Genomic DNA, 18,999 nt, shown 5'->3' with positions numbered 1-18,999 from the left:
GGACTAGATTACATAGTTTTTCCATGGAACAGGAGCTGTTGTTCTCTGCTTGTTTTCTGCTCCTCCTGGGCACTGAACAGGGCACCTTCTCTCAGAGAAGAAGAAATAAGGAATGACCAAATGATTGCAGGCATTCAAATTGATGTGGACTTAGATCAACCAGGTCTTATTTTTAACCCATTTATTTATTTAGAGTAATGCCAGTAATGAAATTAAAAGGAAATGCAAGATCCTAAAAAAGTAAATGAAAGACGAGATCTGCAAAGAATTATTATTAAAGGAAAAGACTCTATAGGGATTTATTTGGGACTTTCTTAATCAAGATATTTCTTAGTAATATATTTATGTACAAGCATGAAAATTTTTGAATGCATGCATATGAATTTATAAATGGTGTATTTTTACATAGTGACCCTTTAAGTACTTAAAATACTAACAGCAGAGTTTTAGATTATCATTCCTATTTTACTTCTCATGTGGTCTCTTAAAATACGATGCCTGAAGGGTAGGAGAGAAAATTATAAAGTACATAGGCAAGAAGAGGGAGTCTTGCCAAATAGCTTTTAAAACATAGAGAAGTGACTGCTATTTCATGCAGAGAAAGTTCTAGAGATAAGAATTCACTATGGGATGGGGTGCCTGGGTGTCTCAGTCGGTTGAGCATCCGACTCTTGATTTCTGCTCAGGTTGTGATCTCACGGTTCCTAGGATCGAACCCCGCATCAGGCTCTGTGCTGACAGCAGGGAGTCTGCTTGGGATTCTCTCTCTCCTCTCTCTCTGCCCATACCCCACTCGTAGACACTATCTTTCTCTCAAAATAAATAAATAAACTTAAAAAAAAAAAAAGAATTCACGGTGGGAAATATTGTTACTTAAACTCTCTAATAATGAAACGGCCTAGGACAATAACACGTTGATTTTGACCAAGAAGAGGGAAAGAATGCACAGTAGCTCCATTTCAGAAAAGAGAACCTTATTTCATGTGATTTAGAGAAGATAAGGACATTCTATTTCCTCAATAAGGTATGTAAGAGAACTGTATATTATTGGTGTAGAATCAACATTTCTTTAACTAGCATTGTCAAGTAGTACATATTGTTTGCTTTTCATTGGATCTGTCATGAGTAGTAAAACTGAATTATGAAAGAAACTCATGAAAAAATATAATTAACTTTTTTTGTAATTACTTGTTTTTGAGTAATCATTAGCAAACATTGTTTTCAAAATGTATTGTTATTAAAATTTTTTTAATGTATGGCATATTGTCTTCTCAAATTGAATTTTTATATGTATGTCATTATTTAATTCTGGTGATTTGAGTGGCTGACTTATTCAATAATTTTATATATTTTATAATATGTTTTATATAATATTATACTTAATACTATATAAATAAAACTGAAAAATTCTCCTGAATTCCCCTGAACAACTTGAGTAAATAGAAATTTATACCTTGTCCCACGATAGGAAGACTCAGCATCATAAAGACAACAATTTCCTGTAAATAAACCTATAAAAGCAATATAGTCCCTATCAAAATATCAGTAAGTTATTTTGTATTTTTTAAACTGGACAAAGTGATGTCATTGTTGACCTGGAGGATATACATGTGAGAATGGGCAGAAATTTTGTGAATAAGAAGAAAAATGATAGGGACCTCACCACACCACAAATATGAAAACTATATTATGAACTTAAATTAAACAATTAAGCAATTAAATTAATGAACTTAAATTAAACAATATTATGAACTTAAACAAGTAAGCAGTTAAAACACAGTGACACTGGTGTAGACAGAGACACTGAGAGGATGAAAGAGAACAGAAAGTAAAGAAATAAATGCAAGCACATATGAAAACTCCACACATCATAAAAGTGACATTTCAGATTAATGGCTTAAAAATTTTTATTCTGTAAATGTTATTGATGTAGCTGTTTTTAACCATTTGTAAGATAAATAGAGCTGGATCTCTATCCTAAACACTATTCCAAAATAAATCTCAGACAGATCAGAGATTGTAAAACTGATACCATGAAAGTATTCATAGAAAACATGGATGAATCGTTTTTAATATGTAAGTTTGAAGTGAAACAAAATTTCTTTCTGCATACACCCCAAGGAAAGTGAAAAGACAGCTAATGTTAAAGGTCAGTGCTGACAACAGCAGCCATACAAAGCAGGAATTATATAAATGGCCACTTTGTTTTACTTATTGAGTGCTTTACCAGAAGAAACTTTCTATTTCCCTTGAATATGAATGGAAGGTTGGGTGGCTCCAGCATTCTTGGATGACAACCTTTAATTCTTAAAACTGCACATGTTGCTCTGTTGGCTTCTGGCATTTCATTTATAAAAAAGTCTGATGTCAAACTGAATTTTTGTTTCTCTTTTGGTAATTTTTCTTTCCTATCTGGTTTCTGGTAGGATTTTTTTTTTAACACTTGAAATAATATTTAACAATCACCCAGTGCATCTGTTGGTGTTTCTTTTTTTGAGTATAACAAGCTTTGCATTTTTAGACATGACTGTTTCTTTAGCTTATCAAGGAACTGTGGGGGGTTTTTATTTTTTTTACTTTTATTTTTTGCTTCTGCCAGCTCTTTTATATGCTTGTTGGATCTCATGGATTTGTTTTATTTATCTGTTACATTTTCTCGGAGTTCTGGAAGCATATCCTGAGCTGATTTTCCATTGTATTCAGTTTGATTGTTTCAATAGTCAGTGAGCTGTTTGTTTTTCTTCATTGTAATTTTTATTTGTTAAATTTTTACTTTGTTTTGTTGCCAGATAAATAAATTTACTTTGTATCTTTTATCATCTTTTCTTTGTGGATTTTTCTCCATTCTTGCTTACTATCTTTGAGATGGATATTCTTATAAACTTAGATCTTGAGTTCAGCTATCAGTTTGGCTCTGTGTAAATTACAAAACTTTAAAACTCCACTGGTAGTAGCAGCAGACAGATCATCTCAGTGTTGTCAAAAATTCATTAATAAAGGTATGTGCAAGTTACAAAGAGAGTGATCATGTTTATTGACAGGTGGGGCACAGTGTATAAATCACAGAGAAAGTGATGACTAATCTGGATTTTGAAGAATTTATAGAGACTTCTCAGGTATATAAGAATAGTGGAATAACAAATCAATGGCTTTATACCCATGCTTAATCTAACAATAAAGATGTGGTCCCTGTCATTCTGGGGAAACCAAAATAAAGAAAACCAAAATAAATCATGAAAGCTATTTTCCTCTTACTCTCCTTGTCCCTCAAACAACAAATAACCTGGTTTTTTAAGGTAGGAAGCCTCATACTTCCAGATAAAGGCAAGAGTGCCAGGAGCTGCTGACTACTCTTGATTAGAAAAGGATATTTTTATTTGATGTTTGAGAAATTTAGTGATAGGCAGTGATGTCTGTTCATTGAAAGCCAGGTAATCAAGAATAATCTTGCTTTTTTATTGGCAAATATTCTTGTACTTATTTTTATTTCCTGGGTAGATCCAAAAGTGAGATTAATTTTAATATTCGTGATGTTCATTATTATAGTTAAGAATAAGTGATCCATGCAACCATCTAGCTATTAAATAAAAAAATATGTTTTGCTGATCATGCCTTTTCTTAAGAAATGATTATGCTTTTTAAAGTGCAAGTAAATTTGAAATATTTTTATACCAGTTTTTATTAAATTCTTCATAGATTCTTCCTTATTTTGCTACTTTTTTAAAAAAAAAATTTAATGTTTATTTTTGAGAGAGAGAGGAGGGGAGGGGAGAAGGGGCAGAGAGAGAAGGAGACACAGTATCCAAAGCAGGCTCCAGATTCTCAGCTGTCAGCACAGAGCCTGATGTGGGGCTCGCACTCATGAACCTCCAGGTGGTGACCTGAGCCGTAAGTTGGACCCTTAATCAACTGAGCCACCCAGGCACCTCTGCTAGTTTAAAGACGTGTTAAAGAACATGTACTGTACCATACATATCATTTAAGCAGGTTATTTTTGAAGATATTTTTTTCATACTGGAATTTTTTTTTTTCTAGATAACTGTTGAAGGAAAAAGCCAGGCATTCAGTGTTGAAAATCGAAATCTTTTTTATGAAATACTCTGTGCTCTTATTAACCCAAAGCGCAAAGATACTAGGGGATTCAGTCACTTCATTGAAGTGACTGAGAATTTTGCCTTTTCTCTGCTGACTGATGTTACCTGTGGCTCTCCTGGTGAAAAGTAAGTATTTTTACATCATACTTGATATGTATTCCTTCATAGTTTACAAAGTAATATGCAATGCAAATTCACATTTAAATGTTGTAACTAAGGATTACACAGTCAATGCATTGTATCCAATGGGCAAATGAAGTAATTATTTGAAGAAAACATAGTAACTACATCAAGAAAAATGAATGTATCCTGTAAGCAGTACGTTCCTCTTTTTTGAAGGGTCTTTTAAGAATTAAAAAAATGGCTTATTGCTTACTCTTATGATATAATAGAAGATATATTCTGAACAGAGAAAAAAAAAGGAAGGTGATTCCAACTTTTAGACATGTTTTGATGTACTGTTGCGGTGAAGTTATGGTCCAGTTTTATGTATTTGGAGGCAGCTCTCCCAGTGTTATTCAACTTTGGAGTAGTTGTTTCATGGCAGAAAGCAAGCAAGAGGAAAAGGAAAAAATAAAATATGGCTCATGTTCATTATCAACTATATAATTAATTTTGTAACTATATGTTAGTGTTCTTCAGAAGTCATGGTATTTTAAATTACATTCAGAAAGTAAATTGGATAACTAGTAAAGTGATCTAAAAATGTTTTATTTCTATTTGATTTAATATAAAAATGGCTGACAATAGAAGCTGGTTAAAAATGGAGATTTCCTTCCAATTCTCACAGAGTAATACAGGCTATTTAAAAAGTAGTGACTGAAATCATTATTGTACTATTTGCTAACTAACTTGGATGTGAAAGAAAGAAAGAAAGAAAGAAAGAAAGAAAGAAAGAAAGAAAGAAAGAAAGAAAGAAAGATTATTGCCCTTACCTTTAATAGAAGAGAGCAGTTGTGGGAATAAGTGCAATTGGAAAATTAAGGTGGAAATAAAATAAATAAATAGAAATAAAAAAGAAGCAGTGACTATTATTTAATGAAACATCTCTGATTAAAAGTGTTTATGTATTTCTTCTTAATGCCTTCATCAGCATTTAAGTCACATTGAAATTCAGGAATATTTTGGAGGCCATATTTTAAAAATCTGGTATAATAATTTCAGACATCTACTTAGTGCCCTTTATAAACTTTGACAGATTAATTAATATATGGGTTGAATATGTAAAAATTTTAGCTTTAGCTCTTAGATCCCAAGACACGTGAAGTTCAAAGAAATAGTCAATCCAGATATAAAAGGTTACAAGGGAGATCAAGGAATAAAATGAGAAGACTGGTATTAACTGTACCTCTGCTCCAGTCCTCAACTTTGTACTAGATTGAACAGTATGAAGTTGCCTTTTTTGTAGGTAAAAGAAGGTATAATATATTGAACTTTTCATATGGTTCAACCTAATCCTTACTAAAAATTATATTTTCTTCTTATAAAAGATCATTGTAAACAGCTGGTCAAAGATAGGGCTAGAACTTTCATTATTCCCATTTACAGGTATAGAAGTGGAGAGACCTTAACTCAGCTTGTCAAGGGTCACACGATTAGTCGTGGTGAGATGCCAGTTCAGGCCTGCGTAATTCCCCATCCCCTGATGACCACTATGCCTTGTGGTCAGAAGAGACTATAACCACTTGTTTTGTAACAAGCCACCCCTGTGGCTATAAAGTGCCCACGACTTTCATCCCAGGTTAGTGCTAGGGTCTGATTTGAGGTTAAGGTACAAAACCAGCATCCTTTTATGCTGTACTCTTAACTCTAATGAGTGAGTCCTAAGGATTGAGGTTTTCTTAATGGAGTTCATCAGCAAAGCTCTGCATACCTTTTTAGGAGGCCCCTTCTCCAGTCTTCACCACTGGTCCTAAATGTCTGTTGAGACCAGTGATTAGTTCAGCTACTCACTACCTTTTATACATGTCCCTAATGTCTTCAGAACCCTCTGAAATGGATCATTTCTTTACTTCATGTAAGTTTGCAGTGAGGCCAGTGTGTGTGTGTGTGTGTGTGTGTGGTTAAAAAACATCCTTTATTGTTTTTCTCTCTTGAACTGTGTTCAGCTCTGTTGTTCAATGAAATCAAAAGTTTATAACTTTATAATTCCCCATAGTGCCAATCTTTTCCTTTTGTTTTTCCATATTTTTGCAAGATCATTATGATATTGAGGTTGTCTTAGATGTGAACCACCCAACCTGCTTTGAATGTTGGCTCCCATATTGTGACCTCAAAGGCATAGTGAGAACTCAAAAAGTATAGGATACACAAAAGGAGTTACCTTTCTGCCTTGTTGCCTAATGTATTCCCAGGCCTGGAATGGTCTCTGGTATGGTTATGGTATAATGAGTGACTAGAATAAAGAAATGAATCAATATGTTTTTTGCCATGTGTTTCCTCTCCATAGACTTACCTTTCCTTCTGAGTTGTCCAGAAGGAAACAGCATGTGCATTGGCAGTCAGCCAGGAATAGTGTGGTGTGTTTCGGGAGATCATCAACCTTTAAAGACCCAATATAGGGGCACCTGGGTGGCTCAGTTGGTTAAGCGTCCGACTTTGGCTCAGGTCATGATCTCACGGTCTGTGAGTTCAAGCCCCGCATCAGGCTCTGTGCTGACAGCTCAGAGCCTGGAGCCTGCTTCAGATTCTGTGTCTCCCTCTCTCTCTGCCCCTCCCCCGTTCATGCTCTGTCTCTTTCTGTCTCAAAAATAAACATTAAAAAAAAAAAAGACCCAATATAGAATAAGATAGGTAGGATTCATGCGTGTTTGAAAGAATCAGACTCAGGATTTTAGAACCGTCATGTCGAGGACAGTGTCAAAGGCTGAAGAAGATGATAAATCAAGAAATAGGAAGACTACATAGGGGATGAATGTTCAGGTAAGATGAGGCCTGAAATTGAAGCAGGGACATGGGGAAGATGGTACTTCGAAAACAATTTAGTGGTAAAATTACCATATAGGTGACAAATTAAACTTCAAAAATAAGAGAGTAATCAACACCAGATTTTTTACTTGGAAAACTCTAAAGTTGTTGACCATTCCAATATGTGTTATTTATACATTGTCTTAAGCAGTATTCATTGGCAGCTACTGAGGGTGAAGGATTTGGGAATTGAGCAGGGATGCTGAGGAGAATGATGGCATCTAGAACAATTGGAAGCCAAGTTAAAACAATGTCAGTGTATTGAGGGCCCAGCTGCAGTTGGTCAGTGGATTTGTAGTGGTACCATTCTACATGTTAATGTGGGGTTCTCCCCCTTTCACATCAGCTGGGGTGTCAAACAGACTGTGGGATTGATTAAAGTGAGTGTGGTAGAAGGGTGTAGATATAGGAGGGTAAAGTATCAGGGGGAGTATAGTTATTTGCCAGACAGATGGGCCAGGAATTTGGCACTGTAGTGTCAAAGCTGGGTAGAGCCAGTGCATGCTAGATAGGTCTCAGTATCCCAAGGTAATGGCATCCAGGATGACACTGATGGACTAAATCTCATTAGATTCCAGGGAGAATGGGCAAAAGGTATGCAGCCATGTGGCCGCTGGTCTCAGCGGCATTGTACCTGGGCAGGGGCTGCAGCTTTTAGCTTCGAGTCACCAGTGAAGATGTGAGAGGCTGAATGAGGATATTAAGAGATGAGGTTTTGGTGAGCTGTTGTGAAGGTGTGGGTGGTTTACACAGCTTGAGATGATTAAGGAGTCCTGTACAACAGGGGTCTAGAGCTTACGTGAATGACTGGATTAAAGATAGATATTTGAAGGCACTGATTCAAATGTGGTAGTTAAAATTATGGAAGATTTTTAAAAAAAATTTTTTTTAACGTTTATTTATTTTTGAGACAGAGAGAGACAGAGCATGAACGGGGGAGGGTCAGAGAGAGAGGGAGACACAGAATCTGAAACAGGTTCCAGGCTCTGAGCTGTCAGCACAGAGCCCGACGCGGGGCTGGAACTCACGGACCATGAGATCATGACCTGAGCCGAAGTCGGACGCTCAACCGACTGAGCCACCCAGGCGCCCCTGGAAGATTTTTTTAAGAGAGAGAATATAACTAGAGAAAAAGCCCTCCCCTCCTTTCCTTTTCTTCCTTAAATCTTCTATTTAAAATTCTCAGCTCCATCTCCCAGGTTAGGGATTTTGACAAGGCATCATTATCTCCATTATTTAATTATACATACTCTCTGCTTGTTGTGGCCCATATAAGTTTTAACATTTAATGCATAATTTTTACCCTAAAATCATAATATTCTCCAAATTTTTTTAGGCAGGTTTCAGATCTGATTCATCTTTGTATCTCTTCTTTGTAACTATGATGGGTCCAAGACAGGATTTATTACATTCTTTGGGGGTTAAAAAAGATTGGAGGGGCCGGCCCCTGGGTGGCTCAGTCAGCTAAACATCTGACACTTGGATTTCAGCTCAGGTCATAATCTCATGGTATCGAGCCCTGCATCAGGCTCTGTGCTGTCAGCGTGGAGAGAGAGCTTGGGATTCTCTCTCTTCCTTTCTCTCTGCTCTTCCCCTGCTCATGCTCTCTCACAATAAATAAATTAAGTTAAAAAAAAAAAAAAAAAGATTTGTAGGACCCCTAACCTCCTCTCCAGGCAAGGATTCTCATTTAGTAAGTCTGGGATGTGATTTAGAAATCTGTATTTTCAAACAAGCTTCCAAGTGATTTCAACACACACTGAGGTTTGGAAGCACTTTCACTAAGCCCATCTTATGCCTAGGGTGTTTAAAACAGAGTTGTTGAATGGATAAAGATCCCAGCTCTAGGCAGTTTCTCTTACCAGTCACATGGTTGGATTTGAAATGCTCTGATGGAGCAGAAAGAGATGAGGTAAACCCTTGATGAAAACGTGGCTCTGGGTGTATAAGGTTTACAGTATTCTTAAATAAAGCAGAGGTTTCAGTATAATGGTGCACCCTTTCCTCAACCCATTCCACCAATGCTGATGTGACTAACACAGAAAAGACACAGATTGTATCTGATATCCGTGAAATAGCTCTCAGCTTTCTAAAACCCGTGTTTTGGATTACAAGGGGAATCAGGAAAAGGATGCCGAAAGTTCTGTGGAAAACAATCCTTCCTGACAGTTAACCATAAAAGAACTGAAAGCACATTGTCTTTACTGCTTCTGGGTTGGTAATGTCATGGTTGTGCATAAAGAACAGAGCCCCTGTGTAATACATTTTAACAGATAGAAGTGCATATGAGTACGTAAATGCGTGCCATTTTTTTCACAGCCTTTTGCTTCTCTGTTACAGAAGCAAGACCATCCTTAACAGTTGCCCCTATTTGTCCATACTGGCTCTTCACTGGTATCCTCAACAAATCAATGGGCACAAGTTTGAAGGAAAAGAAGGTGATTATATTCGAGTTCCAGAGAGGTTATTGGAGGTTCCAGATGCAGAAATAATGGCTGGAAAAAGGACTTGTGAATTAGTCCAGTTTACAGAGTATAGCAGCCAACAGTGGTTTATAACTGGAAACAGTCTTCATGCCCTGAAAAATAAGGTAATCTATGACTTAAAGAATTCTGTGGTTAGAATCTGATTTTTCCTTAGTAGACACACTCCTCAGAATGCATTTGCTCGATCAGATTTGTGGTCAGGACTGCACATGGTGAACTAATTATGAAACATGTCCCATCTTCATGAACTTATTTGTAGAATGTGCAGTCTCAAATATAGTTGGAAATAGCTCCTTCATGTTTTCTTGAGGAAAATATATATAGTGGGGAAAGTGAAAAATGTAGCCTTCACTAATATTATATCATATTCTGTTCCCCACTCATGATGAAGCCAGACAGTTAAAGTGAGCATTGTCTGTAGAAGATGGCTCGGTAACTCAAGTGGAGGTAAAATGTTTGCAATGAAAAACCAGTCAGATTCCCTGCATTCCTAAGTAAGCTAATTATTTCAGTAGTGGCAGTAAGCAAGTGATTTAAGTGACTAGGAAAATGAATCAAAGTTCAGAATTGATTTTTCCTTTGATTTTAAAACACCATTTTTCTGTCTTTTTTGTCATTACAGGTACTATCTTTGAGTGTGAAAGGTCAGAGTTCACAACTCTTGACTGACAACAATGAAGTTCTCTATAGGATTTATGCTGCTGAGCCCAGGATTATTCCCCACACGTCTCTGTGTCTCCTTTGGAATCAGGCTGCTGCAAGGTACTTAATAATTCTTTAAAATAAAAATTCAGTCCTTCCCCATTCTACCACCGTTGAGCCCAATTTTTGTACTGAACATACAGGGTAGCCTCAGGTGAGACTTTAGAGTGGAGAAAAATCCCTGCAATAAAATGACAAAGCAGCATTGGAAATTGGCATTATGCAGGTAGCAAGTGGAGCCCAACAATTTAAAGATGTGTTTAACACATTACTTATTTATTATAACTGCTCTCATTGGACCTAGTGTGAGTTCTACTCAATTCACATAACCTTCCTTTGTTTATTGGTTAATTTGTTGGGCAGGAAAGGAGATTCTTTTTGCCTCTTCCATCTGGCTTATAGTTCTGAATCTGATGCTCTGTGTTTAGAGGAATTAGCAGGAATTTATAATTCTAGTCCACATGTGGCTTAGAGTACATTTTAGAATTAAACCATGCACAGGAATGAGAAGAAGAGAATGATTCTTCTGTAGAATCTCCTTGGCCTAGGGCCTCCAGTTTCTGAGCAGTTCTAATGCCTGAAGCTCCATCAGTGCTGTAGGGTCAGGCATGGCTGGCCCAGAGGGCTTAGTCACTAGGCTCTATTTATTTCTGACTTTCACCTGCACAGACTAAAATTCTAAATACATTTAACAGCTGTGTTGGGTAGCTGTCCTCCAAACAGCAAAATTCTGGTTAGTCTTTTTCTTTGTGTAAAAATCTTTTCAGTTGAAATTTCGAATGCCTGGTGAGAGATCTTAAACTTAATACATAGATACTGTGCCATCCTTGATACATAACTAATAATGAATGCTTCAAACTTGAATCTGCTGTTGGGGCTAAGAAGTTTTATGTCCTTAGAAAAGTAAAGGATTCAAGAGGCACTATCAAAGGGAGGAGGCTCAACCTAGAGTCACTGAGGAATGATCACAAGGCTTGGCATCTAACCCTGTATTTGCTGTAATCATTACAAAGTTTTTGTGTTAAAAGCCAGATATTATAGAAGGAAACTTTTGAAAGAATGCTGGAGAACATTTATGAAATATAACTGGCTTCAAAATTTAAACAAAAATGAAGAAAGAAACATAGAAAATCTTTTAAGTAATTTATGTGGTTCAAAGGAATTGGGGCGCCTGGGTACCTCCTTAGGTTAAGCAACTGACTCTTGGTTTTGGCTCATGTCATGATCTCACGGTTCTTGAGTTCGAGCCCCACATTGGGCTCCAAGCTAGCAGTGAGGAGTCTTCTTGGGATTCTCTTTGTCCCTCTCTCTGCCCCTCCCCTGCTTTAGCGTGCATGCATGCTTTCTCTCTCTCTCTCTCTCTCTCTCTCTCTCTCAAAAATAAATAAATAAACAAAAAAAAATTACAAGGAATTGTTTGAAGAAGGGTGAAGACTACACATGTAGTGGCTCTGTCCATCTTTTGGCATTTTTGAATGCTAGGGAAGAGTGCATCTGCACTGGGGTGTGTTTGCTTTAGATTAAGTGCTGGCACTGCTCTCTTGAGAGGACTGGCTGCTTTGGTATCAGGAATGCTTCTGCAGGTTTGGTTAGTATTTAGGCTGCTTCTTGGGGTATCTTGTGGGATCTGTTGTGTCATGTCTTAGACAAGATATTCCCTCCAGTGTTTTTTTCTTGAAAATTGGTATGCTAAATGATTGAGTAAAGAACACTTAAGTTCAGTAAGTTAATTTTACTTTAAAAGCCATCTCAATACCCTAAGTGTTGATAAAAGAGCAGTAGTGACCGTTGTGTTTTTTCCCTAGCTGGTTGTCTGACAGTCAGTTTTGCAAAGTGGTTGAGGACACTTCAGACTACGTGGAATGTGCCTGTTCATACATGTCCATGCATGCGGTCTACGCCAAGACTGACAACTTATCTTCATACAATGAAGCTTTTTTCTCTTCTGGATTTATATGTATCTCAGGTCAGTTATGGTATTTTAGAGTCAATAATTTTGAATATTTATAAGAATGAAAGTCTGTTTTCCCATGTTTGCAAGATGCAAATATACTGTAATTCATTAGTACTAGGGGGAAATGAATTTTACCATTGTCTTATTCATTAATTCATACAGTGGGTATTTATGGAAGGCCAACTTGGTACTGACATAATGAATAACAAAGGTATAATACAAGATACAATATAATAATGTAATAAGATATTATAAAGAACAAGACAGTTCCAACTCATAAGGAATATACAAGACAGTGTGAGATAGAAGCTAGATAGTAGGGAAGAATAGGGGCACCTGGGTAGCTCAGTTGCTTAAGCATCTGACTTCGGCTCAGGTCATTATCTCATGGTTCATGAATTCGAGCCCTACATCGGGCTCTGCACTGACAGCTCAGAGCATGGAGCCTGTTTCGAATTCTGTGTCTCCTTCTCTCTTTGGCCCTCCCCCACTCACACTCTGTCTCTCTCTCTGTCTTTCTCAAAAATAAATAAACAGTAAAAAATTGTTTTTAAAAAGATAGTAGGGAAGGATATAGTTCTTAGTGTTATGATGTAGAGGGCTGGTTCTGCAGTAGAATGTCAGGATTATATGAGACATAATATACAGTGTTCGATGTGGTCTGACATAAATTATAAGCATTTTGTATTTTCATTAAAAAAACAAACATAGGGATGCCTGGGTGGCTTAGTTGGTTAAGTGTCCAATTCTCAATTTTGGCTCAGGTCATGATCTCACTGTTCGTGGGCTTGAGCACTGCATCGGGCTCTGCACTGACAGTGTGGAGCCTGCTTGGGATTCTCTCACTTCCTCTCTTCCTGCCCCTCCCCTGCTAATGCTCACACCCTCTTACTCAAAATAAATAAATAAACTTAAGAATAAAAAAACACGCATACAACCTATGAGCTGTGAATATACTCAATCACTCTGTAAAAAATAGTCTTTCATCTTTTACACGTAGAACCCTTTTCTGGCAGGAATAGGAACCTCACTGGTATTAATGTCTGTCAAACTATTTACCTGTACCTTAATTTTTAATAAGTATAGAACTTTTCTCATTTGCTGTATTGATTATATGGGCAGGAGTCTGAGAATTCCTTTAACTATATTTCTCTTCCCTACCCTTGCTTATTCCATGCCCTGAGTCATCTTTTACAGCCCCCTGCTGCTTCTGTAAACAGTGTGTTATACAGACAACTAGGTATAGGAGGCAGATTCCTGGGTTCAAATCCTGGTTCTGCCAGTGGCCAGGTGTGGGATCTGGGACAAATTAGTTTCTCTATATACCGAGGTTTCTTTGCCCATAATATATGACTTTAAAGTGTACTAATATAATAGGGTGGTAAACATACTAACTCAGAAATTTCTGATCTCCTACTTTAATAATGTTTTGTCTGTAAATGTGATTATTACTACGTTTGTGTCTTTTTTACTTGGTATGGAAACAATAATCTTTATTACGAAACTTTTGTGGAGGTAGACACAAGTAATTAATTAATATTCTTTGTCCTGAGGATTTAAAAATCTTTCCGTTATAATTTCATTTTATAAGAATATACATTTCCCTTAATTTATGTTAAGTTTAAGTCTAACATATTCAATAGCAAAAGTTACTTTCTTATTCTTAATAACATCTTTCATAAGGATAACATTTCTTGCTTGATAGATTCTTCTAGGTCCACATAGTTCCCAAATCAGATGGAGACATCCTACTTGATTTTATTGCTAGTATATTTACTGAAATTTCATAGACATAAAATAAAGCCAAAAGGTAAAATGCTGCAGTAAAATCTGGATGTAATTTTATATATTTCCTTAGGGACATAAACTCAAGTGCTGCTATGACCCCACAAAATCCCTTGCTTGCTCTAAGTATTGAACATCAAAACAGAGTTTTAAAAACTAAAGAGAGAATATTATCGTGATTCTGTAGAAGACTAGCAGGACAATAACATATTTCCTAGAAGAATTGTTAATAGATATTTTTTCCAATTCAGTCTAGAAAAGAGTACATAGATTTGCTCAGGTATTTGAGAACCAATACCTGAATATCAGTGTTTGATTTTATTACTTTTGACTTAGAGTCATATTTGAAATTATCGGGTCTTTCCCCCTCTGTCCACAACATATTTTTTTAATGTTCGTTTGTTTATGTATGTATGTATGTATGTATTTATTTTGAGAGAGAGTACACACACATGCACACACAAGCAAGGGAGGGGCAGAGAGAGAAGGGAGAGAGATAGAATCCCAAGCAGGCTCTACACTGTCAGCGCAGAGCCCCATGTGGGGTTTAAACTCATGAACTGTGAGCTCATGACCTGATCCAAAATCAAGATTTGGACGCCTGACCCGACAGAGTCACGCAGGCACCCCTGTCCACAGCATATTGTAATGTATACAGCGTGTTCTGTAGAGCAGGAGACATAAAGTCCTGTGTTTGTATCTGTTTCTACCTTTATGGGAGGAAGATTTCCATCTATCCTTCTGATGGCCCCCAGGAACTAGAGATGAGAATTTTGTGTATCTTACATGCACATTTTATAATTTATGTCAGACCCTATCAGAAATCCATCTAAATTTGGAAGCAGTCTGACCAGCTCTTTTCATGAAACATGCCAACATACAATTACATATGAAGTAATAAATCCTTTAAGCCAGGATGGATCACAGTGTTTCTGTTTTAGTTCTATATGTCTGCTTATTGCACTCCAGCAGAACACCTTAAATGATCAAAGTGTGTGAAATGGCCATACAGGCCAAAAAGTTTAGTAATCTTCAGCTTTGGAAGATGAAAGATGAGGGTTTATATATACCTGCGGCTTTAAAAATTGTAAACGAGTTTAACAGATTTCAAGAAATTGAACAAAGGTTATCTTTTGAAGCCAAAAAGATAGGACAAGTAAAACATAAACGTGCACTTAGGTGTAACAGTATGAAAGTCACTTGGAAAGGTGACTTAGAAGAAATGCAACTTAAAATAATGTTAGATAATGATGCCATAACACCATAATTTTCAGAGTGTACTTGTTAAGGAACCTAAAGCCTGGTTTGAAGTACATGGTACTATCTGGAGAATAATGTCAAAGAAGCCTCTCCTGCTTCTTGTAAGTCTGTTGATGTTGTAGTAGGATAGACTATTGGATTGGAATCATTCTGATTTTAACTTTAAATACAATTCCTGTGGCCTTGGGATCTTAACAAGACCTGTAACATTCCATAATCCATTTCAGTTTTAATATCAGTATGTGAACTAGGTCTTACGTGATGCCCTTGCTCTTAAGTCTCCTGTGTTTGGAGGGCTTTTAAGCTGAGATTAAAGATGAGTTACAGACTTCACGTTTATTTATTGTTCTTTTTTTGTTCTCTTACAGTGGAGAAATCATTTAGCACATTAGTCAAACTAAAGCTTTCCCTTTTACATGGGTAATGGTTTTATTTACTGTACAGATTACTAAGTATATACATGTCAGCACAATGTCAATTTTTCAGTTAAGGAACAAAATAATTGTCTATAAATTGCTAAATAATAAGACAGGATAAATAAATCAGTACAATCCAAAGTCCTTTGAAGCATGCTTTTTCTTTTGTCCAAGGTATATTAAACTGAAAGACTATTCTAGTTATGCCTTTTATGTTTTACAAGCTGAAATTCTGATAGTTTTTCCAGAAAAAAAATACCTTTACCATATGCCACCCATTCATTTCAAAATACTTTTCAAAGTTAGAGATTTAAAAAAAAAAATTTGTGTCACATTCTTCCAAAAATATCAAGTTTATATTCACTGTAATCACTGTCCTAAAATAGCCTTATGATTATGGGGGAAGGTATATCAAAACAGCTTCATTTTAACTATCAAATGGAGGAGTTACTAACATGAATAGAAAACAATAAGTAAGAATCTTTTTAAAGCCATTTGAAGAGAAAGTTGCAGATAGTGAGTCAGAAAGCTTAGTTTTAATTCTGATATGGCATAAAAATAGTGGATTTCTCTAGACATACAGGACATATTTAAGATGAACTTGGTGCAAGTTAGCAGAAGACAATTCGAATTTCTTAAATAAATAGAGTTCAGGGTGGATTAATTCAGGACCTCAGTGGTGTCATCAGAGGCCCACCCCCTTCTTGTTTTTCTGTATTGCTCTCCTCAAAGATTTTGTTTTCTGTCTTGCCCTACATGGTCTTGAGCTAGCCGCAACTCTCAGCATTGCACAAGTGTCTAGGCTTGCCAAAGGAAAAGCACTTACTTGATCTTGTTTTAAGAGCAATGAAAACTTCCCTGAAAACCACCCAGAATGTTTTCTTGCACATCTCTTTGCACAGAATTGTGATCTCTGACCTTTCATAAACCAGTCTGTGTCTGGGAGGAGGTACAGGTAGAAATGTAGAGATAAGGTGGGAGAGCAGCAAGTAACTACCTTTTTCAACACTGTGTCTTCGTTGCCCAACACAGCCCCTGATGTGTAGCAGTTTATAGTTAGTGGTTAAGTTAGTAAATAAATGAATATATGTTGTTGATGTGACATCCTCCAACAATTACGTGTTCTTGTGACTATGTAAGTCAACATCCTACTTTCAAGTCCCAAACCTTCTCTCATTTTAGCCATTTTTAATAAAAATTCTTCTGAAATACAGCATATTCTTTTTTTCCTTTCACTCAGGACAGGACATTTAAACACAGCACTCTCCAGTGTATCTTGCTGCAATGATCAAAATGCTTTGCACTGTCCAATATAGTAGCCACTGGTCACATGTGTTATTGAGCCTTCAGAATATGACTGGAACAAGTGACTGGAACAAGTGAAGAACTGAATTTTTCATTCTATTTAATTTTAACTAATTAAAATGTAGATAAACACATGTGGTTATTGAACCTCTCAGGTTTAACACTCTGATTTTCTGGAGGCTAGTCTCCTGACCCTCATCCCTCTGTAAGAAATCCTCTCCCCAAACACATAGAACTTGTGTTCTCTAAGGTGGTTCATATTGACTTTTGTTCAACAGAGAAAACTTTTCAGGCTTGACAATTTTGTTTTCCTGCCTTTAGCTTATTAGTAGCAGTAACCAAGAGGCACCATGCTCAGAGGAGAGAAATGTGGGAGTCATTAGAGATGAGCCACAAGAATTAAAAAAAGGAACAGTTACAGCTAGCATTAGGTGGGAAAATAGAAAAAAAATGAAGGTAACAACCTAGTAATTGATTTAATAATGTATAGTGAGCGTGTGGTTTTGTTGAGATTTATCCATAGAGGAGATAGAGACAGATACATAGGTAGATACAAAAGTTATGAACACTTAAAAGAAATTTCATGGCAAAAAAACATTGATATTTAGATCAGTAACTTGGAAAGTGTATCCTATTCTTTTTTTTTAGTTTTAATTTTAATTTTTTAAAATTTATATCCAAATTAGTTAACATATAGTGCAACAATGATTTCAGAAGTAGATTCCTTAGTGCCTCTCACCCATTTAGCCTCCCCCCGCACAACCCCTCCAGTAACCCTCAGTTTGTTCTCCATATTTAAGAGTCTCTTCTGTTTTGTCCCCCTCCCTATTTTCATATTATTTTTGTTTCCCTTCCCTTATGTTCATCTGTTTTGTCTCTTAGTCCTCATATGAGTGAAGTCATATGATTTTTGTCTTTCTCTGACTGGGTAATTTCACTTAGCATAATACCCTCCAGTTCCATCCACGCAGTTGCAAATGGCAAGATTTCATTCTTTTTTGATTGCCGAGTAATACTCCATTGTATGTATGTATGTATGTGTATATACATATATGTATGTATATATATATACCACATCTTCTTTATCCATTCATCTATCGATGGATATTTGGGCTCTTTCCATACTTTGGCTATTGTTGACAGTTCTGCTATAAACATGGGGGTGCATGTGTCCCTTCAAAACAGCACACCTGTATCCCTTGGATAAATGCCTAGTAGTGCAATTGCTGGGTCGTAGGGTAGTTCTATTTTTAGTTTTTTGAGGAACCTCCATACTGTTTTCCAGAGTGGCTGCACCAGCTTGCATTCCCAAGGTATACCCTATTCTTAAGGGATGTCAAATGATAGATATGTTTACTGGGTATGCATATTCATATACAAACATTATGTATGTTTATACACATTATAAACATTCCGATATTGTGTAGCTCAATAAAATCTTTGGTCCAGTTTGATGTTAGAAAAACAATCTAGTTAGTTCATTAGAGTTTTTATTCTCTAAATCAAATATTATCAGTGTTACTTTGTTAAGGGTAATTTATCTTTTCCTTCACTTTCTAATAATATAGAAAAGTCGTTTGTGTTAGGGAACTAATTAATAGCTCTTTTCCAATTGATTATATAACCTACATTGTGCTAGGAAAAAAAGTAAAGGAAAATTATCCAGTTAGCTGCTTGTTATTTCCGCATAATGGCCAAGGAGTCAATTTTTTAAAAAGCTGTTTAGCGCACCTTTAGGTAATAACTGGAATTGTTACACTTTATTATTTTTTTAAAAACATTCTATTTATAGTTATAACACTTTATACCCTGTGATTTACTTGTTGAATTTAAACCAAACATTGTTATAACTTAAAAAAAGAAACGACTGACTTGTAAATTTAAATCATGTATGCTAAATGCAGCTTTTTGATATCAGATAAGAAAATAAAAGTTAAGTACTTAGCATATAGTGCGTCAGGAACTTGAGAACTGAAGCATGCATTTCTTTAAATATAAGATATTCACCATCTTTCCCAAGGCCTGTCAAG

General features: G+C 36.2%; 1 protein-coding gene across 3 annotated transcripts in view; it reads left to right on the top strand.

Moving 5' to 3' along the window:
* The window catches only part of ADGRV1 (adhesion G protein-coupled receptor V1), a 565,435-nt gene that overhangs the window by 226,458 nt on the left and 319,978 nt on the right, over positions 1–18,999 (top strand). For 2 of the 3 annotated variants that reach the window (XM_078448177.2, XM_078448183.2), the window contains exons 79-82: positions 4,036–4,220; positions 9,402–9,651; positions 10,170–10,309; positions 12,055–12,215. In XM_078448177.2, coding sequence (XP_078304303.2) covers positions 4,036–4,220; positions 9,402–9,651; positions 10,170–10,309; positions 12,055–12,215 — 736 coding nt within the window. Of the gene's footprint in view, positions 1–4,035; positions 4,221–9,401; positions 9,652–10,169; positions 10,310–12,054; positions 12,216–18,999 lie in introns of those variants that run through there. The other variant, XM_078448190.2, reaches the window with a different exon arrangement.

Source organism: Panthera onca, chromosome A1 (genome assembly GCF_046562875.1).
Source record: "Panthera onca isolate mPanOnc1 chromosome A1, mPanOnc1 haplotype 2, whole genome shotgun sequence".
In the NCBI taxonomy this organism is placed as follows: domain Eukaryota; kingdom Metazoa; phylum Chordata; class Mammalia; order Carnivora; family Felidae; genus Panthera; species Panthera onca.
This window is presented reverse-complemented; position numbering and strand designations above follow the sequence as displayed.